Source organism: Eptesicus fuscus, chromosome 17, assembly GCF_027574615.1.
Source record: "Eptesicus fuscus isolate TK198812 chromosome 17, DD_ASM_mEF_20220401, whole genome shotgun sequence".
NCBI classification, from domain to species: domain Eukaryota; kingdom Metazoa; phylum Chordata; class Mammalia; order Chiroptera; family Vespertilionidae; genus Eptesicus; species Eptesicus fuscus.
In genome coordinates this window covers 45,564,760-45,583,508 of record NC_072489.1, presented here as the reverse complement: position 1 = coordinate 45,583,508, position 18,749 = coordinate 45,564,760, and the positions used below count along the sequence as shown (strand labels likewise).

The window sequence follows — 18,749 nt, the reverse complement described above, 5'->3', positions numbered from 1 at the left end:
CACATCTCAGACCTTATTTAAGAAATCTCATGGGAAATCCAAAAACAACAGGGGAAAACAAAAATAAGAATACCAAAGGAAGCAACCAAGATGTCCTTCAATAGGAGAATGGATATACAAATTGTGGTACATCTATACAATAGAATATTATTCATCACTCAAAAGAAATGAGCTATTAAGCTATGAAAAACATAGAGGAAACTTAAATGCATATTGCTAAGTGAAAGAAACCAATTTGATAAGGATGAATGATTCCCTCTATATTACATTCTGGAAACAGCAAAACTATGGAGAGAAAAAGATCAGTGGTTTCCAGGGGTCCAGTGGGGAGGGAGGGAGGAAAGGATGAAGAGGTGAAGCAGAGGATTTTTAGGGCAGTGAAACTATTCTGTATGATCCTGTGATGGTGGATACATGTCATTATACATTTGTCAAAACCCATAGAATGTGTAGCACAAATAGTGAACCATAATGTAAACTATGGGCTTTAGTCAATAATAATGTATCAATATTGGCTCATCAATTGTAACAAATGCACTACATTAATACACGATGTCAACAATAGGGGAATTGTGTATATGGGGGAGGAGGAAAGTCTCTGGTGCTTTCTGCTCAAATTTTCTGTCATCCTAAAATTGCTCTTTTTTTATATTTTATTGATTTTTTACAGAGAGGAAGGGAGAGGGATAGAGAGTTAGAAACATTAATGAGAGAGAAACATCAATCAGCTGCCTCCTGCACATCCCCCACTGGGACCCTTCAGTCCGCTCTATCCACTGAGCCAAACCAGTTTCGGCCTAAAATTGCTCTTAAAAACAAAGTCTATTAGTTAAATCAATAATGTATGATTTTCTATTTCTAGGTTTATTCATTAGACAATAATCCCACTGAATTTTAAGTAATTTTATCTCAATTATTACTTTTCTAATCCTAATTAGTAATTATGTTAGTTAAGTCATATTAAAAATGGTAGTTAATGTTTGTTAAAATCAGAAGTATTGATGTCGAGATTGTGAAGTAATTATAATCCACATAAGTAAAATAAAATTTTATACTAAATAATCAGAGTGATAGACATACTAGAGAAGCATTTAGAACATGCTTCCAAAACAGAGTCTTGTTTTCCACTTAGAGTTTTATTTTTAATTTTTTTTGCAGACAGTCACGTATTCAGGGGAAGTTTGTATTTGGTGGATAGAGGATGGTACTTGTGTCAGCAGGCTTTCTCTAAACACCCATGTAAGTACACCTTATAAATGGACTTTTAAAAATATATTGCATTCTAACCCAATCTACTTTTGTATATTCACCTGTCAATAGTCTGTGGCAATACAGTTTAAGATGCCTTATTGCATTTTTACCTTATATATTTAGAGTAATTCTTGTGTATATAAGGATGGAACTTGAGGTACTACATTGGTGTATAGGAAAGGAAAAGTTTTTCTGTGATTGTAGTTATTTCTGAAATTCTAATGGTTTCTCTCTCATTCATGGTATAATTTCATTGTGGATTGACAGGGTCTCTGCTCCACACAGGCTCTCAGGGAGACAGGCTGATGGAGGCTCCACCAACGAATAGCATGGGAAGAGAGTGCTAGAGGGTCTTGAATTCGCAGTTAAGTGCTTTTACTCAGAAATAAAATATCCTCTTGACCATAACTAGTTAAATGGCCCCATCTAAGCTCAAGGGGATTGAAGTTAGAAATGAAAGAAAATTGCCATTGTAAGCAGCTTGAACCAAAAATTAAAAAGTAGGGGTTTTGGTTTAAAAGGCTATAAAATATAGAACTTGTCTGGCCTCAGCTGAGACTCAATCCAGCAACTCAAATGGTATTACCAAGAATCTTCTTTTCTGTCTGAGTACTATGTGTTTAGTTTTAACGTAGGCTTCATTTAGTGGTACCTAAATGCCACAGGTGCCAAGCCCACATCAGACTATCAGGAAAGAGAGCCTACTACAGGAGGAGGAGGAAGAGAAAAGAACTTTCTCCTTTTTATTTATTTTTTATTTTTAAAGCTTCCCCTTTTTAGAAGGCTTAGTAAATGTCTTCTAATATCTTAAACATCCCTGAACTAATCACTGTGTACAAGGGGATGAGAAATGCTCATTGACTTAAGCTCAGCCATGAAATGAGAGTCAGATCTATTCCACTCAACCCTGAAAACAGGAGAGCGTTCCTCAATGGATAATCACAAAATTGTCTAGTAGTTACGGGGAAATAAAGTGCAGCATAGTGAATATATTCAATAATATATATAACTATATATGGTACAAGGTGGATACTTGAAATATTGGGGGGACCACTTTGTAAATTATGATTGTCCAATCACTATCTGTACATCTGAAACTAATACAAAATAATGTTGACTGGAAACTGTAATTAAAAAATAAAATTAGCCTGGCTGGTGTGGATCAGTGGTTGAGCATCAACCTATGAACTAAGAGGTGCCGGTTCAATTCCCGGTCAGGGTGCATGTTCAGGTTGCGGGCCGATCCCTAGTGGGGGATGTGCAGGAGACATCCAATCTATGTTTCTCTCTCATTGACATTTCTATCTCTGTCTCCCTCACTATCTAAAAAATCCATTAAAATATTTTTTATTATAGCCCTAACTGGTTTGGCTCAGTGGGTAGAGCGTCGGCCTGTGGACTCAAGGGTCCCAGGATCGATTCCGGTCAAGGGCATGTAACTTGGTTGCGGGCACATCCCCAGTAGGGGGTGTGCAGGAGGCACCTGGTCGATGTTTCTCTCTCATTGATGTTTATAAGTCGCTATCCCTCACCCTTCCTCTCTGTAAAAAATCAATAAAATATATATTTAAAAAATATTTTTTATTATAAATCTTTATTGTTCAGATTATTCAAGTTGTTTCTCCCCCCCATAGCTCCCCTCCACCCAGTTCCCACCCCAACCCCTGCCCTAACACCCCCCCCCCCCCAGTCCTCATCCATAGGTGTACGATTTTTGTTCAGTCTCTTGCCGCACCCCCCACACCCCTTTCCCTCAAGAATTGTCAGTCCACTCTCTTTCTATGTCCCTGATTCTATTATATTCACTAGTTTATTCTGTTCATCAGATTTTTTATTCACTTGATTTTTAGATTCACTTGTTGATAGATATGTATTTGTTGTCACTTTGTTGTTCATCATTTTTATCTTTACCTTTTTATTCTTCTTCCTCTTCTTAAAGAATACCCTTCAGCATTTCATAATAATACTGGTTTGGTGGTGATGAACTCCTTTAGCTTTTTCTTATCTGTGAAGCTCTTTATCTGACCTTCCATTCTGAATGATAGCTTTGCTGGGTAGAGTAATCTTGGTTGTAAGTTCTTGCTCTTCATCACTTTGAATATTTCTTACCACTCCCTTCTGGCCTGCATAGTTTCTGCTAAGAAATCAGCTGACAATCATATGGGTACTTCCTTATAGGTAATTAACTGTTTTTCTCTTGCTGCTTTTATTTATTTATTTATTTATTAAATATATATTTTATTGATTTTTACAGAGAGTAAGGGAGGGGGATAGAGAGTTAGAAACATTGATCAGCTGCCTCCTGCACCCCCCACCCCGCCCCATTGGGGATGTGCCCGCAACCAAGGTACATGCCCCTGACTGGAATTGAACCTGGGACCCTTGAGTCCACAGGCCGACGCTCTATTCACTGAGCCAAACTGGTCAGGGCTCTCTCGCTGCTTTTAATATTCTCTCTTTGTTTTTGCTCTTGGCATTTTAATTATGATGTGTCTTGGTGTGGTCCTCTGGATTCCTTTTGTTTGGGGTTCTCTGTGCTTCCTGGACTTGTAAGTCCATTGCTTTCACCAGGTAGGGGAGGTTTTCTGTCATTAATTCTTCAAATAGATTTTCAGTACCTTGCTCTATCTCTTCTTCTAGCGCCCCAATAATTGGATGTTGGTACACTCAAAGTTGTCCCAGAGGCTCCTTACACTATCTTCATATTTTTGGATTCTTTTCTCTTTTTGCTTTTCCGGTTGGGTGTTTTTTGCTTCTTTGTATTTCAAGTCTTTGACTTGATTCTTGAGATACTCTAGTCTGCTGTTAGATCTCTGTATATTATTCTTTATTTCAGTCAGTATATGCTTAATTTCTAGTTGGTCCTTTTTCATATCCTTGAGGGTCTCACTATATTTCTCAGAGGTTTCTAGAAGATTCTTGAGTAACCTTATAACTGTGGTTTTGAACTCTATGTCCAGTAGTTTGCTTTCCTCCATTTCTTTCATTTGTGACCTGTTACTTTGTCTCCGCATTTTGGTTGCTTCCCTGTGTTGATAGAGTGGCTTTGTGTGCTAGGTGTCCTATAGGGCCCAGTGGCTCAGCCTCCCCAGTTACCTGAGGTAGACACTCTTGGTGCACCCCTTTGTGGCTGTGTGCACAGTCTTGTTGTAGTTAAGCCTTGATTGTTGTTGATATCCCTGGGAGGAATTGGCCTCCAGGCCAATTGGCTGTGAGAATCAGCTGTGTCTACGATGGGAGAACTTCTGTGCTGGAGACACCTTATGGGGCAAGACTTGCTTCAGTGGGGCTTTGGCGCTCACTGAGTCTGCCCCCTGAGTATGTCTCTTATGGATGTGAAGAGTTGTAATCTGGATGGTCTCACTCTGACCACTGTGTACACTGGCTCTTGGATCTCCAAGGAGATGCAAAGTCAGCCACTGCCTGAGGCCACCCAGCAGGAGCTACTGAGAGATCTGCAGATTCCTCCTCTTTGTTTGGAGTTTGGAGGTGCCCAGATGAGTCCAAGCTGTGAAGCAATGCAAGCTGCTGTAGAGCCTTGGGCCTTCTTTTGGAGGCTCTGGTGCTCTCTGACCCAGCTGCAGTATGTTAGGTTTTAGATTGCCAAAGGCCAGGCCATATGCAAAAGCCTCTGTGCACAGCTTGGGTGGGGTTGTAAATTGGGTGGGGTGGGGGTCTCAGGGAATCACCAGGGCAGAGAAAACAGCAATGGCTGACTGTCAGCCCTGCCCTGAAGAGGCCCCTGGGTCTCTGTGTCCCGCGGCACTATGCAGGAACAATGATTGCTGCAAGCACCTCTGAGAGAAAGCCACCCTCGTGTTCCAGCCCGATGCCAGACAGTCCAGTTTCTCCCTGTGTGAGTCTGGGTTCCCAGAGTCTCACCCAGAACTGGAGTTCTGAGAAGTCGGGTGCTTGTGTCTTCCTACCGATGGAAAAAGACAACAATGTACTCAGTTGCCAGCCCCTTTCCGTGTGCCCCTCTGTACCTCTGCACTTCACTTCCACACCTCTACACCTCCTCCCAGTGTCAGTGTGCTTTTCTCTTTCCTTCTAGTTGTATAATTTCCACTCAGCCAGTCTTCCTGTGGTTCTGGATGATATCCATTTTGTCTTTTAGTTGTAGTTTTGAAGTGATTGTGTGAAGCAGCAAGTTCAGCTGTTTACCTTTGCCGCCATCTTGGTTTCTCTCCCATAAAAACATATTTTAAAAAAATCTTCAACATTCTATAAAAATGTCAAAAAGGTGCTAGGAATTTATTTTTAATTTCTTATTTTATTTTAAATTATTATTGGTATAATTTTATAATCATTTAGGGATGAAAATGAAGCCATTGCTTAAAGCTCAAGAAATGTCTTTATATTTTTATCATTCTAAGTTTAGGATAAAAGAATAAGATGTACGGATTCCTGTGACTTATACAATTGGTTAGTTCAGAAATGTTGAATAGATAATTTGTCATACCACACAACACAAGTCACTCTTCTCTAATTCTGCAGGCTTTTCCAATAAACTGTAGAATTCTGATGTGTAGGAGATCTGGCTTCGTTTTTTTGTGTGTGTGCTTGTTTGTGGGTTTTGTGTTTTGTTTTGTTTTTGTTTGTTTGTTTTTTGTTTTGGGCACCATGAAGTTAAGATCTGGGGTTTATTTAAACAGGCAACAGTTCTGGCTTGCTCTCCCTCCTCCTTCTCTGCGGCAGTGGGGACTGTAAATGGCTCTGTCCACTTCATTGATGTCCTGGAGACCGAATCCCCTGAGGAAATTCACATGGTCCATCTCTGTGACAATGAAATTCAGCACCTCCTGTAAGTACTTCCTGCTTCTGGCAGCAACGTTGTTAGACCTGTCTGTTGAGAATTCCAGTGGAGCCATAATTCCTTTACATTTTAAATTTTAAGTGTTTTGTTTTGGAAATTAATATATTGACCCTGTTCAGTGTTAAAAAAGTACAGAGGGATGTGTAGTGAAAAGTGTCCTACCCTTGTCCCTGAACCCCAGTTCTCCTCTCTGGAGGCAGCCTGTTCCCAATTTCTCAATTTCTCTTGTCTTCTTTCCAGAGATATTTTATCCATAAGCAAGCAAAAAGATGCACACTTTCTTTTTTAAAAAATATATTTTATTGATTTTTCACAGAGAGGAAGGGAGAGGGATAGAGAGTTAGAAACATCGATGAGAGAGAAACATCGATCAACTGCCTCCTGCACACTCCCTACTGGGAATGTGCCTGCAACCAAGGCACATGACCTTGACCGGAATCGAACCTGGGACCCTTGAGTCCATAGGCTGATGCTCTATCCACTGAGCCAAACTGGTTATGGCAAGACACTTCTATTATGTTAACTTTATGAGTTACTCATATTGTCTCCCCTTTACAGCAGAGGAAGATGAGCACAAAGAGTTTAAATAACTTGCTTAATATTACACAGGTGTAAATGGCAAATGTTGGGATTGGAGCCCAGGCAGTGGGGCTCCAGTCATTGCCTCTCTCTAAATGGGAACAAAACCATATACAGTGTTCTCCATCTCCTCCTCCTCCTCCTCCTCCTCCTCCTCCTCCTCCTTCTTCTTCTTCTTCTTCTTCTTCTTCTTCTTCACTTAATAGTGTATCTTGTAGAATGTTTTCTACCCATACAAAAAGACCCTCCTTGTTCTTTTTTACAGATATGTAGTATTTCATTATACAAATATACTATCATTTTTAAAAGACAATATATTGGTGAACATTTAGATGATTTTAAAACTTTTGAAGAAAGATTTAAGAAGACAGCATAGAGACATTGGGTTTGGACTCATGTACTATTATTATTACTTATTTATTTATTTTGTTAACTTATAATAGTAGTTTTAATAAGAACTGACATTTGTGTCTTGTCACACATTGTAGCTTATTGAATGTGATCCTCGCCCCACCAATCAGGAAGGTATTATGCTGTGCCTATTCCACAAATGAGGGAATTTAGGTTCAGTAACCACCCTCCAGTTACACCCTCTCTTCAGTGCCATGTTTTTGTTGCATCTTCTTTCTCAGATACCTTCTCTCTTACACTAATTTGTATTTCCCCACTTTTTCTAACTTGATGAAGGTGGAGAACCATTTCACTACATCCTCCCTCCTCCTTCCAGGTACTAGTTCTGAAGCGTACTGACATGTACTCATCACTAATTTCAGAGTTGCTTATTTCCACTTGAAATATCTAGAAAGCTCTGTTGTTGTATTTCATTCACTTATCCTATATAATAAAATCCTAATATGCAAATCGACTGAATGGCAGAACGACCTGTCACTATGATGTGCACTGATCACCAGGGGGCAGACGCTCAACGCAGGAGCTGCCCCCTAGTGGTCAGTGCATTCCCATAGCGGGAGCACGGCTCAGCCAGAAGCCAGGCTCACCCAAGCCAGCAGTCGGACATCCCCTGAGGAGTCTCGGATTGCAAGAGGGTGCAGGCCAGGCTGAGGGACCCGAATGTCATGCACCGGGCCTCTAGTGATGAAATAATTGCCCATCTTTAAGTGAATCTTCCTGACTGTGTTGAAATTTGGAAATAGCATTAACCTAGAATGCAATGATTACATTTATACGTACTCGCTTGGCTCTTATAAGGTCAGATAATATTGAAAATCACAGACCATTAGAATGACTGGGTTTGAATGGATCTCTGTGCTGTTGTTCAATAAATATTTACCAACTTATTAGTGAAACAAGTAAAATCAGATTTCTTCTTTTCCAGTTATGACCAGCGAGGAATGTATCTGTTAGCTGGGACATTAGAAGGACACATCTTTGTTATCAATGCCAAACCCTCAAGCTCATTTCAGATTTTTGGATTCGTAGGTACTACATCAAATGCTTATTAATTTAAAATATTGGTCACTTTATTCAAAGAACTAAAGGTGGTGAAAATGGGGCTATAGTGAGATAATTATTTGTGGCTTATTTTCTAAAAGAGAAACATTCAAATAACTGTTAAAAGTTACTTAGGAGAATTCCTATATCATATTTAGAGGTATTTGGTATATCTGCTTGGTACATAGTTGATACCAAATAAATTTTCTTGAATCAATCAATGAATTAATTAATGAAATGGCTAAATATTCCTAATGTTATTACAAAGAGAAGTTTGATTGTTTATCCCTGAAATATTTTTAAAAAATAATATTTGACCTCTATTTAATAAAGATATTTAAAGAAAGTTTTATGACATGAGTCTTTAATGTTACCTCTTTAAGCAAAATGATACCCAGCTTTTTTCAATAATGTTTATTTAAATGCCCAAGTAAACCACATTTAGAGGCAAGATGGCATTTATATGATAAACAGTAAGAACTAATATATATTCTCTCTGGCTTTATGTACTAAGTACATATATCTATTTCACCTGAACATATTTTAAAGATCCATTCACCTACTAGGTATAAAATGCTGAACTAGGCCCTGTGGAGCATGGAAAGGCCAAGGAAACAATTTAGTGGAGGAGGAATAAGCAGAGTGCTGTGTAGGCACAGAGGAAGAAGGAATTAATTCTGCCAGGTGTGAGGAAATGAGTGGAGGTAAAGCAGGGAACAGTGGGGGTTAGTGCAGAGGACGGGGAACAGTTTTCCAAGGGGTTAAAGTGTGGAGGATGGGCCATATTAGTATTTCATCTCAAGATGAAAGTTGGAGCAAAAGCCCTTGGAGTGGTAAGTCTGGTGTAATAAATAGGTAAGCAGAAAAGTTTACTAGGTGATAATTATGGCAATAAAGTCTGAAAGAAGACTAAGGGTCTTGAGTATCATTCCAAGGAGTCTGGATTTTGCTATGGTTAAAGCGATATCATCAAAGGTTTTCAAGATGGAACTTGCGTGATTTGACTTAGTTTTTAGAGGATGACTCAGGCACAAATGTGAAGGATAGAACAGAAAGGCAAGAGAATGTAATAAAAAAGATGTTAGGCAATTATTCTGGTAGCCAGACATAAAGTGATATTAATCATAACAATAGCCAACTTTTATTGAGGGATTTCTGTGTTCTAAGCACTTGTTAGTTTATGTAATTCTTACAATTTTTATGAGGTAGGGACTATTATTATAGTACTAATTTACAGATGAGGCATTTGAAGAAGAGAGAAAGTGCTGTTCCAAGTCATGCAACTAAGTAGTGGTGGAGTCAGGACTCAAACTCAGGAAGTCTGGCTTCAGGGCTCCTGCTGTTATCCACCGTGCACATACATACCCAGGCAGCAATCACAGAAAGAAAAAAGGAGGAAACAGCCCTGGCTGGTTTGGCTCAGTGGATAGAGCATTGGCCTGCGGACTGAAGGGTCCCGAGTTCAATTCCAGTCAGGGGCGCATGCCTGGGTTTCGGGCTCGATCCCTAGTAGGGGGTGTGCAGGAGGCAGCTGATCAATGGTTCCCTCTCATCATTGATGTTTCTATCTCTCTACCTCTCCTTTCCTCTCTGAAATCAATAAATACATATTAAAAGGAAAAAAAAGGAGAAAACAGCTATGGGTGATGGGATTGGTAGGACTTGGTATTTGACTATATGTGAAAGGGCAAGAGCAGCAATGACTCTAAATTTTCTAGTCTGCATGGTGAAAGTTAGTGATGTTATCAAATGAACTAAAAAGCCAAGAAAAAAGGAAATTATTGAGGTTGAGGAATAGAGTGAGCTGAAGAACTCTGTAGATTTGAAACCAATAAGCTCTTTATTCAGGGATCTTTAACATAAGTTTGGAGATGGAGATTTGTAGTTCACAGGTAATGGTAGAATTCTAATCTTGAAATCATAGAAGCTGTTGAGATGGCTTAAGAGGACAGATTAGAAACAAACCCAGTTGCTTAATGAGGCTAGACAGGTAACCCTAATATGTAAATTAGGTGACACAGAGTGTGGTAGGACCTATGGCTGACCTCAGAGTGGATGCAAGTTCTGCCTAAATAGTTCGTTCTTATTGTTGTTGATAATCCTCACCCGAGGATATTTTTCCATTGATTTTTAGAGAGAGTGGAAGGGAGGGGGGAGAGAGAGGGAGAGAGAGGGAGAGAGAGAGAACCATCAGTGTGAGAGAGACACATCAATTGGTTGCCTCCCACATGTGCCCTGACCAGGGCTAGTGATTGAGCCTGCAACCTAGGTACCTGCCCTTGACCGGAATCGAACCCAGGACCCTTCAGTCCGCAGGCCCATGTTGAGCCAAATCAGCTAGGGCAATATTCCATTTTTAAATAAATCTGGTCAAAAAGAATATGGGATGGGAAAAACTGTTTCCATTGAAGTTGTGGACAGAGAAAGACGGAGTGAAGAAAACTGAGGACAGGCCAGAGTAATAAGAAAACTGGGAGTTACCCACTCCAGACAAAGCTTGAAGGAAGAAGGCTGGGTGAGGGTATATACATACTGTGGCAGACGTGGGGTGAAGACTGGGAAGAGGCCCTCATATATCTGCCAGTCATGGTAACCCCTGGGAGAGATATTTCTTTAGAGAGACAAAGAGGTTAGGGAGAGAGTGGTGATCAGAAAATAAAGTCAGTAAGTGGCAACTCCTGTTTTAAGAACTTTGCAGTTGAAAAAAAAGAATAGGATGGTAATTGTGGTGGGGAAATAGGGTTGAAGGAAGGTCCTGATTTGAGCATAGGGGAGTCTTGAGGGCTAAATAGAAGAAACCATAAAAAAAGCCACAAGAAAATAAAGAAAGGTAATTGATAGCCCATGGTCTAACAGGACATTATTAGAGGCCTGAGCTCAAAATCACAGATGGAAAGGGTTACATTTTGTTTCTACAAAAAATGTCAGGAAATGCAGGGGGAGGATGGGAACAGTGTGAGATTTGGATAAGAAAGTTGAGGTCATCTTTGTGTCAGATGTTCTCAGCCTTCCTTGTTAAGTAAAAGGAAAGTTCATCCACTGAACACCTGAGGGGAGGGGCTGATATTGGGGACCTGAGAAGGTGGAACATGCAGAACAGCCCCCATAGAGTGACCTGGAGAGAACTCACGGTGGGCCCCAGGCATGAACCTTGCAGAGGTCCGATTATCTAGGTTTCTGGAGGACAACTAGTCCTGTATATTTCCACCGTACCCTCAATACCTTGACTAAGATGCAAAGAACACTAAAGGCTGTGTTTGTCCAATATTGGGAGTGGGCATACCAGCTAGAATGGACATTCCAGGGGCCAGGGCATGCAGGTGTTCTGAGTTTGGTAGGCCTGGAGGATTCCCCGGAGGCCTCCCTGCCTGGGAAAGATGCTGAGCCCCTTATCAGGAGACTCCATTATCTGTTCATCACCTACTATGTTGAAAGGTCATTTTAAATATCTAGTAAATTCGGATCTAAAGATTTAGTGAAGGCAATGCTATAATGTGGTATCTTACTTGGAAAGATAAAAGATTCCTTAAGCTTATCGATGAGCACTTGTGGTGTCGGTCTCTTTTCTTTCAGAGGTGGACAAAGGCATTTTACAGATAGCCACAGTGTCTCTTTTGGAAACAGATATAGTGGAAGTGATGGTGCTTTCTCCAATTCCAGAGACAGGACGAAGCAAGCTGGAAATATTTACTCTGCCTAAAATACTACCACTAGGTAAAGAAAAACCAAGCAACCAAGTCTGTCCTCTGCTATAGCTTTTTTTTTCTTCTTTCTTTTGATAGCATCCTGCCCCCCACACCGCACCCTTTAACACGTGAAGAGGTACAATGGCCATCTTTTGTGTATCTTACAAAGTGAAATTAATGAGGCTACTAATCAATATGAAATGTGGACTTTCTTCTAGGCCTTGTCATTCATATGAATCTATCCAATCACCAGAGAAAAGAAACAGGACCTACTGGCACTTTTGTCAAGTTGATTTGCCATTTTGTGGTGTCTCTTTTTTTGTAATTTTAAATATACATAATCAAATTCATATAGGGTGCTGTGGAGTTACTTTCACTGATGAAATTCTAAAGAAAGCTTTCTGGCCAGAGGTCTGATAAAATAGACACTCTTTCTGTTTTAGGTAACAAATATCTAGGTAGCTATTTTGCAAACATAAGAGAGCTAAAAACCTCGAAGTATGTTGATATTTTAATTAAGCCATGTTTTAATTAAAGATCATCATGAGTTTCTTTGACTGATATATCTCTGTTTAATTGATGAAACTAAGGCCTAATAAAAGATACTTTATTCACTATTAATTATTTAATACTCAAGTATTTCTAATGGAGCCAATTTGTTTTTAAATCATTTTTACCACCTACTAGCCTCTGTATTATTAATTGAGCATTTATATTTTTTTATTTCACTTTTCATAGTTTTTTACAACAATTAAAAAATAAAATCAATATATGGTACAAGTGATCTCTCTTCTTCCTTAAATCTTACAGTTTTTGCAACCTTTGCTGATGAAAGAGGGAGGATGAGAGATGAATTCATTCATAAGTTCCTGTACGAGGTAGAACACTCTCTGTCCTCTGCAGTGTTGGACTTCCAAAGTCACATAATATACGGTTTCTGTAGTGAAGTGCCGTACATCTGCTGCTATCAACTTCCTAAACAAGTAGGCCAAAACTTAAGCTTGCCATCATTTATCTCAGCAATCAAGATTGACACATGGTATTACTTAGACTTGACCCATGCTTTCACATTATAGTCCAGTTAACAAATGGCTTTATTATAGTACATAATTTCCTTGAATTAGACATATATTAGCACGACTTGTTAATCCATCAAAATACGTTGCAGCAACCTCACACTTGTGCTACATATATCATACTTGTCAGCTAAATATGCAGATGACATATTATTAGTTTAGTGCCTTGAAAAAGACAATCTAATATTAGAAAATATATCCCACAGGTGTCCAGGGCTACAGAATTGATGATTTTCAGTGGAAATTTGTACTTAAATCCTAAGCAAAATTGTACAAAATAGAGACATGGGAAAATATTGTGGACCATCTTTCTGGGGGATGGGGGAATGGGATTGCTGAGATTGGGAGAAAGTAGGATTGGTGGAGGAGCAGAGCATTCCAGACAAAAGTCACAGCGTGTTCAGAGACTTGAAGATGGGAGTACGTGAAACACTTATTTATTTTGACTTGAGCATGGGGTTATATGAAAATAATTCATGAGAAATATTCTCAGTGTAGTGTGGGATCTTTATTGGTAACTAACATATAAAGACTTAGTTGGTCAAAATGAACTTTTATTTGCAAACAAAGATGAAAAATGTGATATAAATACAGGTGCCTACTTTGTATCAGTTTATTTCCAATGACCGAGTTTGCACATTTGAATCTGACTGTGTATGCACAACTCCAAACCCTAAGATGCTGCTCCCCTGATCTTTCCTATAATGCAACCATTTTCTTTGATTGGCAGGAACATAGAGGTGTTTACATTCTTAAGCCATACCAAAAAGTGCAGAGCAAACAATATGGACCTGGAATGCTCTCTCTGTCTGGGCATGGATTGTGGCTCATAACAAGAGCTAAATGTGGAACTATGCATATCCGAGACGTTCACACTTTGGTAATCTCTTTTAAAAAATTATGGGATGTATATCTTGATCTCATATAAGGAGCAAAAACCCTTAGGAAAGGAATTGGAATTCTTTCTTAAACTGAGGCCTAACTTGTTACCACTGAAGGTATTATTGACTTTAACATTAGGTGTATTTATGTGCCAAGGTTTAAGTTTCTGAGGGAGGAAACATCAACCAGGGACTAAGAACTGCAAAGAAAAAGCCCAGGGCAGGACTGCCAGGCCAGCTCTTCCACCACGTGGTTGTGTGTCTTGGAAACGCGCTGAGCTTCAGATGCTCCTCTGTAATATTAGGGAAGGCTTGCTTGCTCTCACCAGCAGATTCTGGCAAGAGCCAGTGGGAGGATGTATGCAAAACTGTTTTGGCAACAGTGCAAACCTAGGGATTATTGCTGTGCAAACCTAGGGATTATTGTTGCCATCTGCCTGTCCTGAAGGGCCTCTGGGCTGGTTGCTGCTGCCCCCACCTGACTCTTCCGTGATGCTGGAACCAAGTTGTACTGGTCATCAGTATAATGTAATGCAGTCAGTGATTCTTATCCAGGATTCCACCCCACACACCTGAAGCTTCGCAGAGACCCACACGACACATGCCTGCTTGTCCAGATCAACTGGGCCCTGGTTGTGCCCATCCAGTTCTTCTTGCTCACATGTGCAAGAAAGCGTATTTGGAACACAGTGGGGCAAAAGTGTTATTATTATACAGGAAAAACCTTAAATCCCTTAGAGATTATTTTTAAATGAACAATTTGCAAACTCTGTTACACTGTGTCTTATTCAAATGATTTGTAATGTACAAGACAAGTGATAGTGGCATGATGTGGCAAGATGTCAAAGGTTTGGGGGGTTATTTTATGTAAAGTACCTAATATATGAGGTTATTATCCATGGCAGCATTGCTTGTGAAACAATCTAATGCCCATCAACAGAGGGCTGGATAAATAAAAGGTGGTACATAAACAATGCATAAGTAAATTGCGGAATATTACACAGCTGTAATACAGAATGAGAAAAGCTTTATGCAACAATATGGAAAGAACCCCAAGAACACTGTTAGGGAGGAAAAGCAAGGCGCATAATATAGGTATTATACTACAATTTATGTTTTAAAAAGTGTATAAACATTTATTTATTTGCATAAAAATGTCTGAATTGTTGAAGGTATTGCCTTTGGGAGGTGGTTGGGGAATGGTGACATGAAAAGTTCACTGCATGCAATTTTATAGTCTTTTAAATTTTGAACCATTTAAATGTAGTACCTATTCAAAAAGTTAAAAAAAGTTTTAAGGTATCAAGAGTTGAGAAAACCAGTATAACACAGAAATCCCAGTTTTTGGTCCAGGGGCTTAAACTGTTATCCTGTGTACCAAATTAGTGATGTGTTTGGGTTCTAATTAAACTGGTTTGATTAACATCCTCCATGTGGGGCATGTTATCCTTCTTTTTTTTTTTTTAATATTTTTTATTGAGGTATTATATGTGTACATATCTTACCATTACCCCCCCACCCCACACCCACACATGCCCTCCCCCCCAGAGTTTTGCGTCCATTGTTTATGCTTATATGCATGCATACAAGTCCTTCGTTTGATTTCATAACTCCCCCACCTCTCCCTAACTTTCCCCCTGTAATTTGAAAGTCTGTTTGATGCTTTACTGTCTCTGTATCTATCTTTTGTTCATCACTTTATACTGATCTTTACTATCCCTAAATGAGTGGGATCATGTGGTATTTTTCTTTCATTGACTGGCTTATTTCACTTAGCATAATGTTCTCCAATTCCATCCAGGTTGCTGCAAATGATGAGAATTCCTTCTTTTTTATGGCAGCATAGTATTCCATTGTGTAGATGTACCACAGTTTTCTGATCCAGTCATCTGCTGACGGGCATCTAGGCTGTTTCCAAATCTTAGCTATGGTGAATTGTGCTGCTATGAACATAGGGGTGCATATATCCTTTCTGATTGGTGTTTCTAGTTTCTTCGGATATATTCCCAGGAGTGGGATTACTGGGTCAAATGGGAGCTCCATTTTCAGTTTTTTGAGGAAGCTCCGTACTGTTCTCCACAGTGGCTGCACCAGTCTGCATTCCCACCAGCAGTGCACGAGGGTTCCTTTTTCTCCGCATCCTCGCCAACACTTGTCGTTTGTTGATTTGTTGATGATAGCCATTCTGACAGGTGTGAGATGGTACCGCATTGTTGTTTTGATTTGCATCTCTCGGATAATTAGTGACGTTGAGCATGTTTTCATGTGTCTCTTGGCCTTCCTTCTGTCTTCTTTTGAAAAGCTTCTATTTAGGTCTGTTGCCCATTTCTTTATTGGATCATTTATCTTCCTTTTATTAAGTTGTATAAGCTGCATGTAGATGTTGGAGATCAAACCTTTATCAGTGATGCCATTTGCAAATATGTTCTCCCATGCAGTAGGCCTTCTTGTTGTTTTGTTAATGGTTTCTTTTGCTGTGAAAAAGCTTTTTATTTTGATGTAGTCCCATTTGTTAATTTTCTCTTTAGCTTCCATTGCCCTAGGGGCAGTGTCAGTGAAGAATTTCTTTTGGCATATGTCTGAGATTTTGCTACCTGTGGATTGCTCTAGTATTTTTATGGTTTCCCTCTTATGTTTAAGTCCTGTATCCATTTTGAGTTTATTTTTGTGTATGGCGTAAGTTGGTGATCAAGCTTCATTTTTTTGCATGTATCTGTCCAATTTTCCCAACACCATTTATTGAAGAGACTGTCTTGACTCCATTGTATGTTCATGCCTCCTTTGTCAAATATTAATTGAGCATAGTGGTTTGGGTCAATATCTGGATTCTCTATTCTGTTCCACTGATCTATATGTCTGTTCTTGTGCCAGTACCAGGCTGTTTTGAGAACAGTGGCTTTGTAATACAGCTTGAAATCTGGTATTGAGATCCCTCCTACTTTATTCTTCTTTCGCAGGATTGCTGTGGCTATTCGGGGTCTTTTTTTATTCCAGATGAATTTTTGGAGAGTTCTTTCAAGGTCGGTGAAATATGCCATTGGTATTTTAATGGGGAGTGCATTGAATCTATAGATTGCTTTGGGTAGTATGGACATTTTAATGATGTTGATTCTACCAATCCATGAACATGGTATGTTCTTCCATCTGTTTACGTCTTCCTCTATCTCTTTTTTCAGTGTCCTGTAGTTTTCCGTGTATAGGTCTTTTACCTCCTTAGTTAAGTTTATTCCTAGGTATCTTAATTTTTTTGGTGCGATGGTAAATGGAATTGCCTTTTTAGTCTCTCTGTCTGTAAGTTCACTATTGGTGTATAGAAAGGCCATAGATTTCTTGGCGTTAATTTTGTATCCTGCTACATTGCCAAATTCATTTATTAAGTCTATAAGTTTTTTGACGGAGTCTTTCGGATTTTTTATGTACAATATCATGTCGTCTGCAAATAAAGACAGCTTTACTTGTTCTTTTCCAATTTGGATGCCTTTTATTTCTTCTTCTTGTCTAATTGCAATGGCTAATACTTCCAGTACTATGTCAAACAGGAGTGGTGAGAGTGGGCATCCCTGTCTTGTTCCTGTTCTTAGGGGAAATGTTTTTAGTTTTTGTCCATTGAGTATGATGTTTGCTGTGGGTTTATCATATATAGCTTTTATTATGTTGAGGTATGAGCCTTCTATTCCCACCTTGTTGAGAGTTTTTATCAAGAAAGGGTGTTGGATTTTGTCAAATGCTTTTTCTGCATCAATTGATATGACTATGTGATTTTTATCTCTCAATTTGTTTATGTGATGTATCACGTTTATTGATTTGCGGATATTATACCATCCTTGCATTCCTGGGATAAATCCTACTTGGTCATGGTGTATGATCTTTCTGATGTACTGCTGGAGCCGATTTGCTAGAATTTTGTTGAGGATTTTGGCATCTATGTTCATGAGGGATATTGGCCTGTAATTCTCTTTCATTGTGTTGTCTTTATCTGGTTTTGGTATTAGGGTGATGCTGGCTTCATAGAAGGAGCTTGGAAGTGTTCCTTCCTCTTGAATTTTTTGAAATAGTCTGAGGAGGATAGGTTTTAGTTCTTCCTTGAATGTTTGGTAAAACTCTCCTGTGAAGCCATCAGGCCCCGGGCTTTTGTTTGCCGGAAGCTTCTTGATGACTGCTTCAATTTCGTCCATAGTTATTGGCCTATTGAGCTCTTTAGATTCTTCTTGATTGATTTTAGGAAGGTTATATTTTTCTAGGAATATGTCCATTTCCTCCAGGTTGTCCAGTTTGTTGGAATAGAGTTGTTCGTAGTATTTTGTAACAATCCTTTGTATCTCAGCGGGGTCTGTTGTTATTTCACCTCTTTCATTTCTGATTTTGTTTATTTGGGTCCTCTCTCTTTGCTTCTTGGTGAGCCTGGCTAGAGGTCCATCAATCTTGTTTATCTTTTCAAAGAACCAGCTCTTGGTTTTGTTGATCTTTCGTATTGTTTCTTTGGTCTCTATGTCATTTATCTCCGCTCTGATCTTTGTTATTTCCTTCCTTCTGGTTACAGTGGGCTTTTCTTGCTGCTCTTTTTCTAGCTCTTTGAGTTGTAGGTTTAAGTAATTTATTACCATTGATTCTTGTTTTTTGCAATAGGCTTGTAGAGCTATGAACTTCCCTCTCAAGACTGCTTTCGCTGTGTCCCAAAGATTTTGGATTGTTGTGTTTTCATTGTCATTTGTTGCCATGATGTTTTTTATTTCTTCCTTGATCTCTCTGGTGACCCAGTCATGGTTTAATAGCATGCTGTTTAGTCTCCAAGTGTTTGATTTCTTTGGATTGTATTTATTGTAGTTGATTTCCAGTTTTATGCCACTGTGATCTGAGAAGACGCTTGATATAATTTCTATCTTCTTGAATTTGAAGAGACTTTGCCTGTGACCCAGCATATGGTCTATCTTTGAAAATGACCCATGTGCACTTGAGAAGAATGTATATTCTGTGGCTTTGGGGTGAAATGTTCTAAAGATGTCAATTA

At 39.2% G+C, this 18,749-nt stretch overlaps 1 protein-coding gene across 1 annotated transcript in view; it reads left to right on the top strand.

The window, feature by feature from the left end:
* Positions 1–18,749, top strand: part of CFAP43 (cilia and flagella associated protein 43) — a 94,895-nt gene that overhangs the window by 30,078 nt on the left and 46,068 nt on the right. Inside the window, exons 10-15 of the mRNA XM_054729222.1 lie at positions 1,159–1,239; positions 5,907–6,055; positions 7,983–8,086; positions 11,672–11,812; positions 12,595–12,767; positions 13,591–13,740. Of these exons, the coding sequence (XP_054585197.1) occupies positions 1,159–1,239; positions 5,907–6,055; positions 7,983–8,086; positions 11,672–11,812; positions 12,595–12,767; positions 13,591–13,740 (798 nt within the window). The remainder of the gene's footprint in view (positions 1–1,158; positions 1,240–5,906; positions 6,056–7,982; positions 8,087–11,671; positions 11,813–12,594; positions 12,768–13,590; positions 13,741–18,749) is intronic.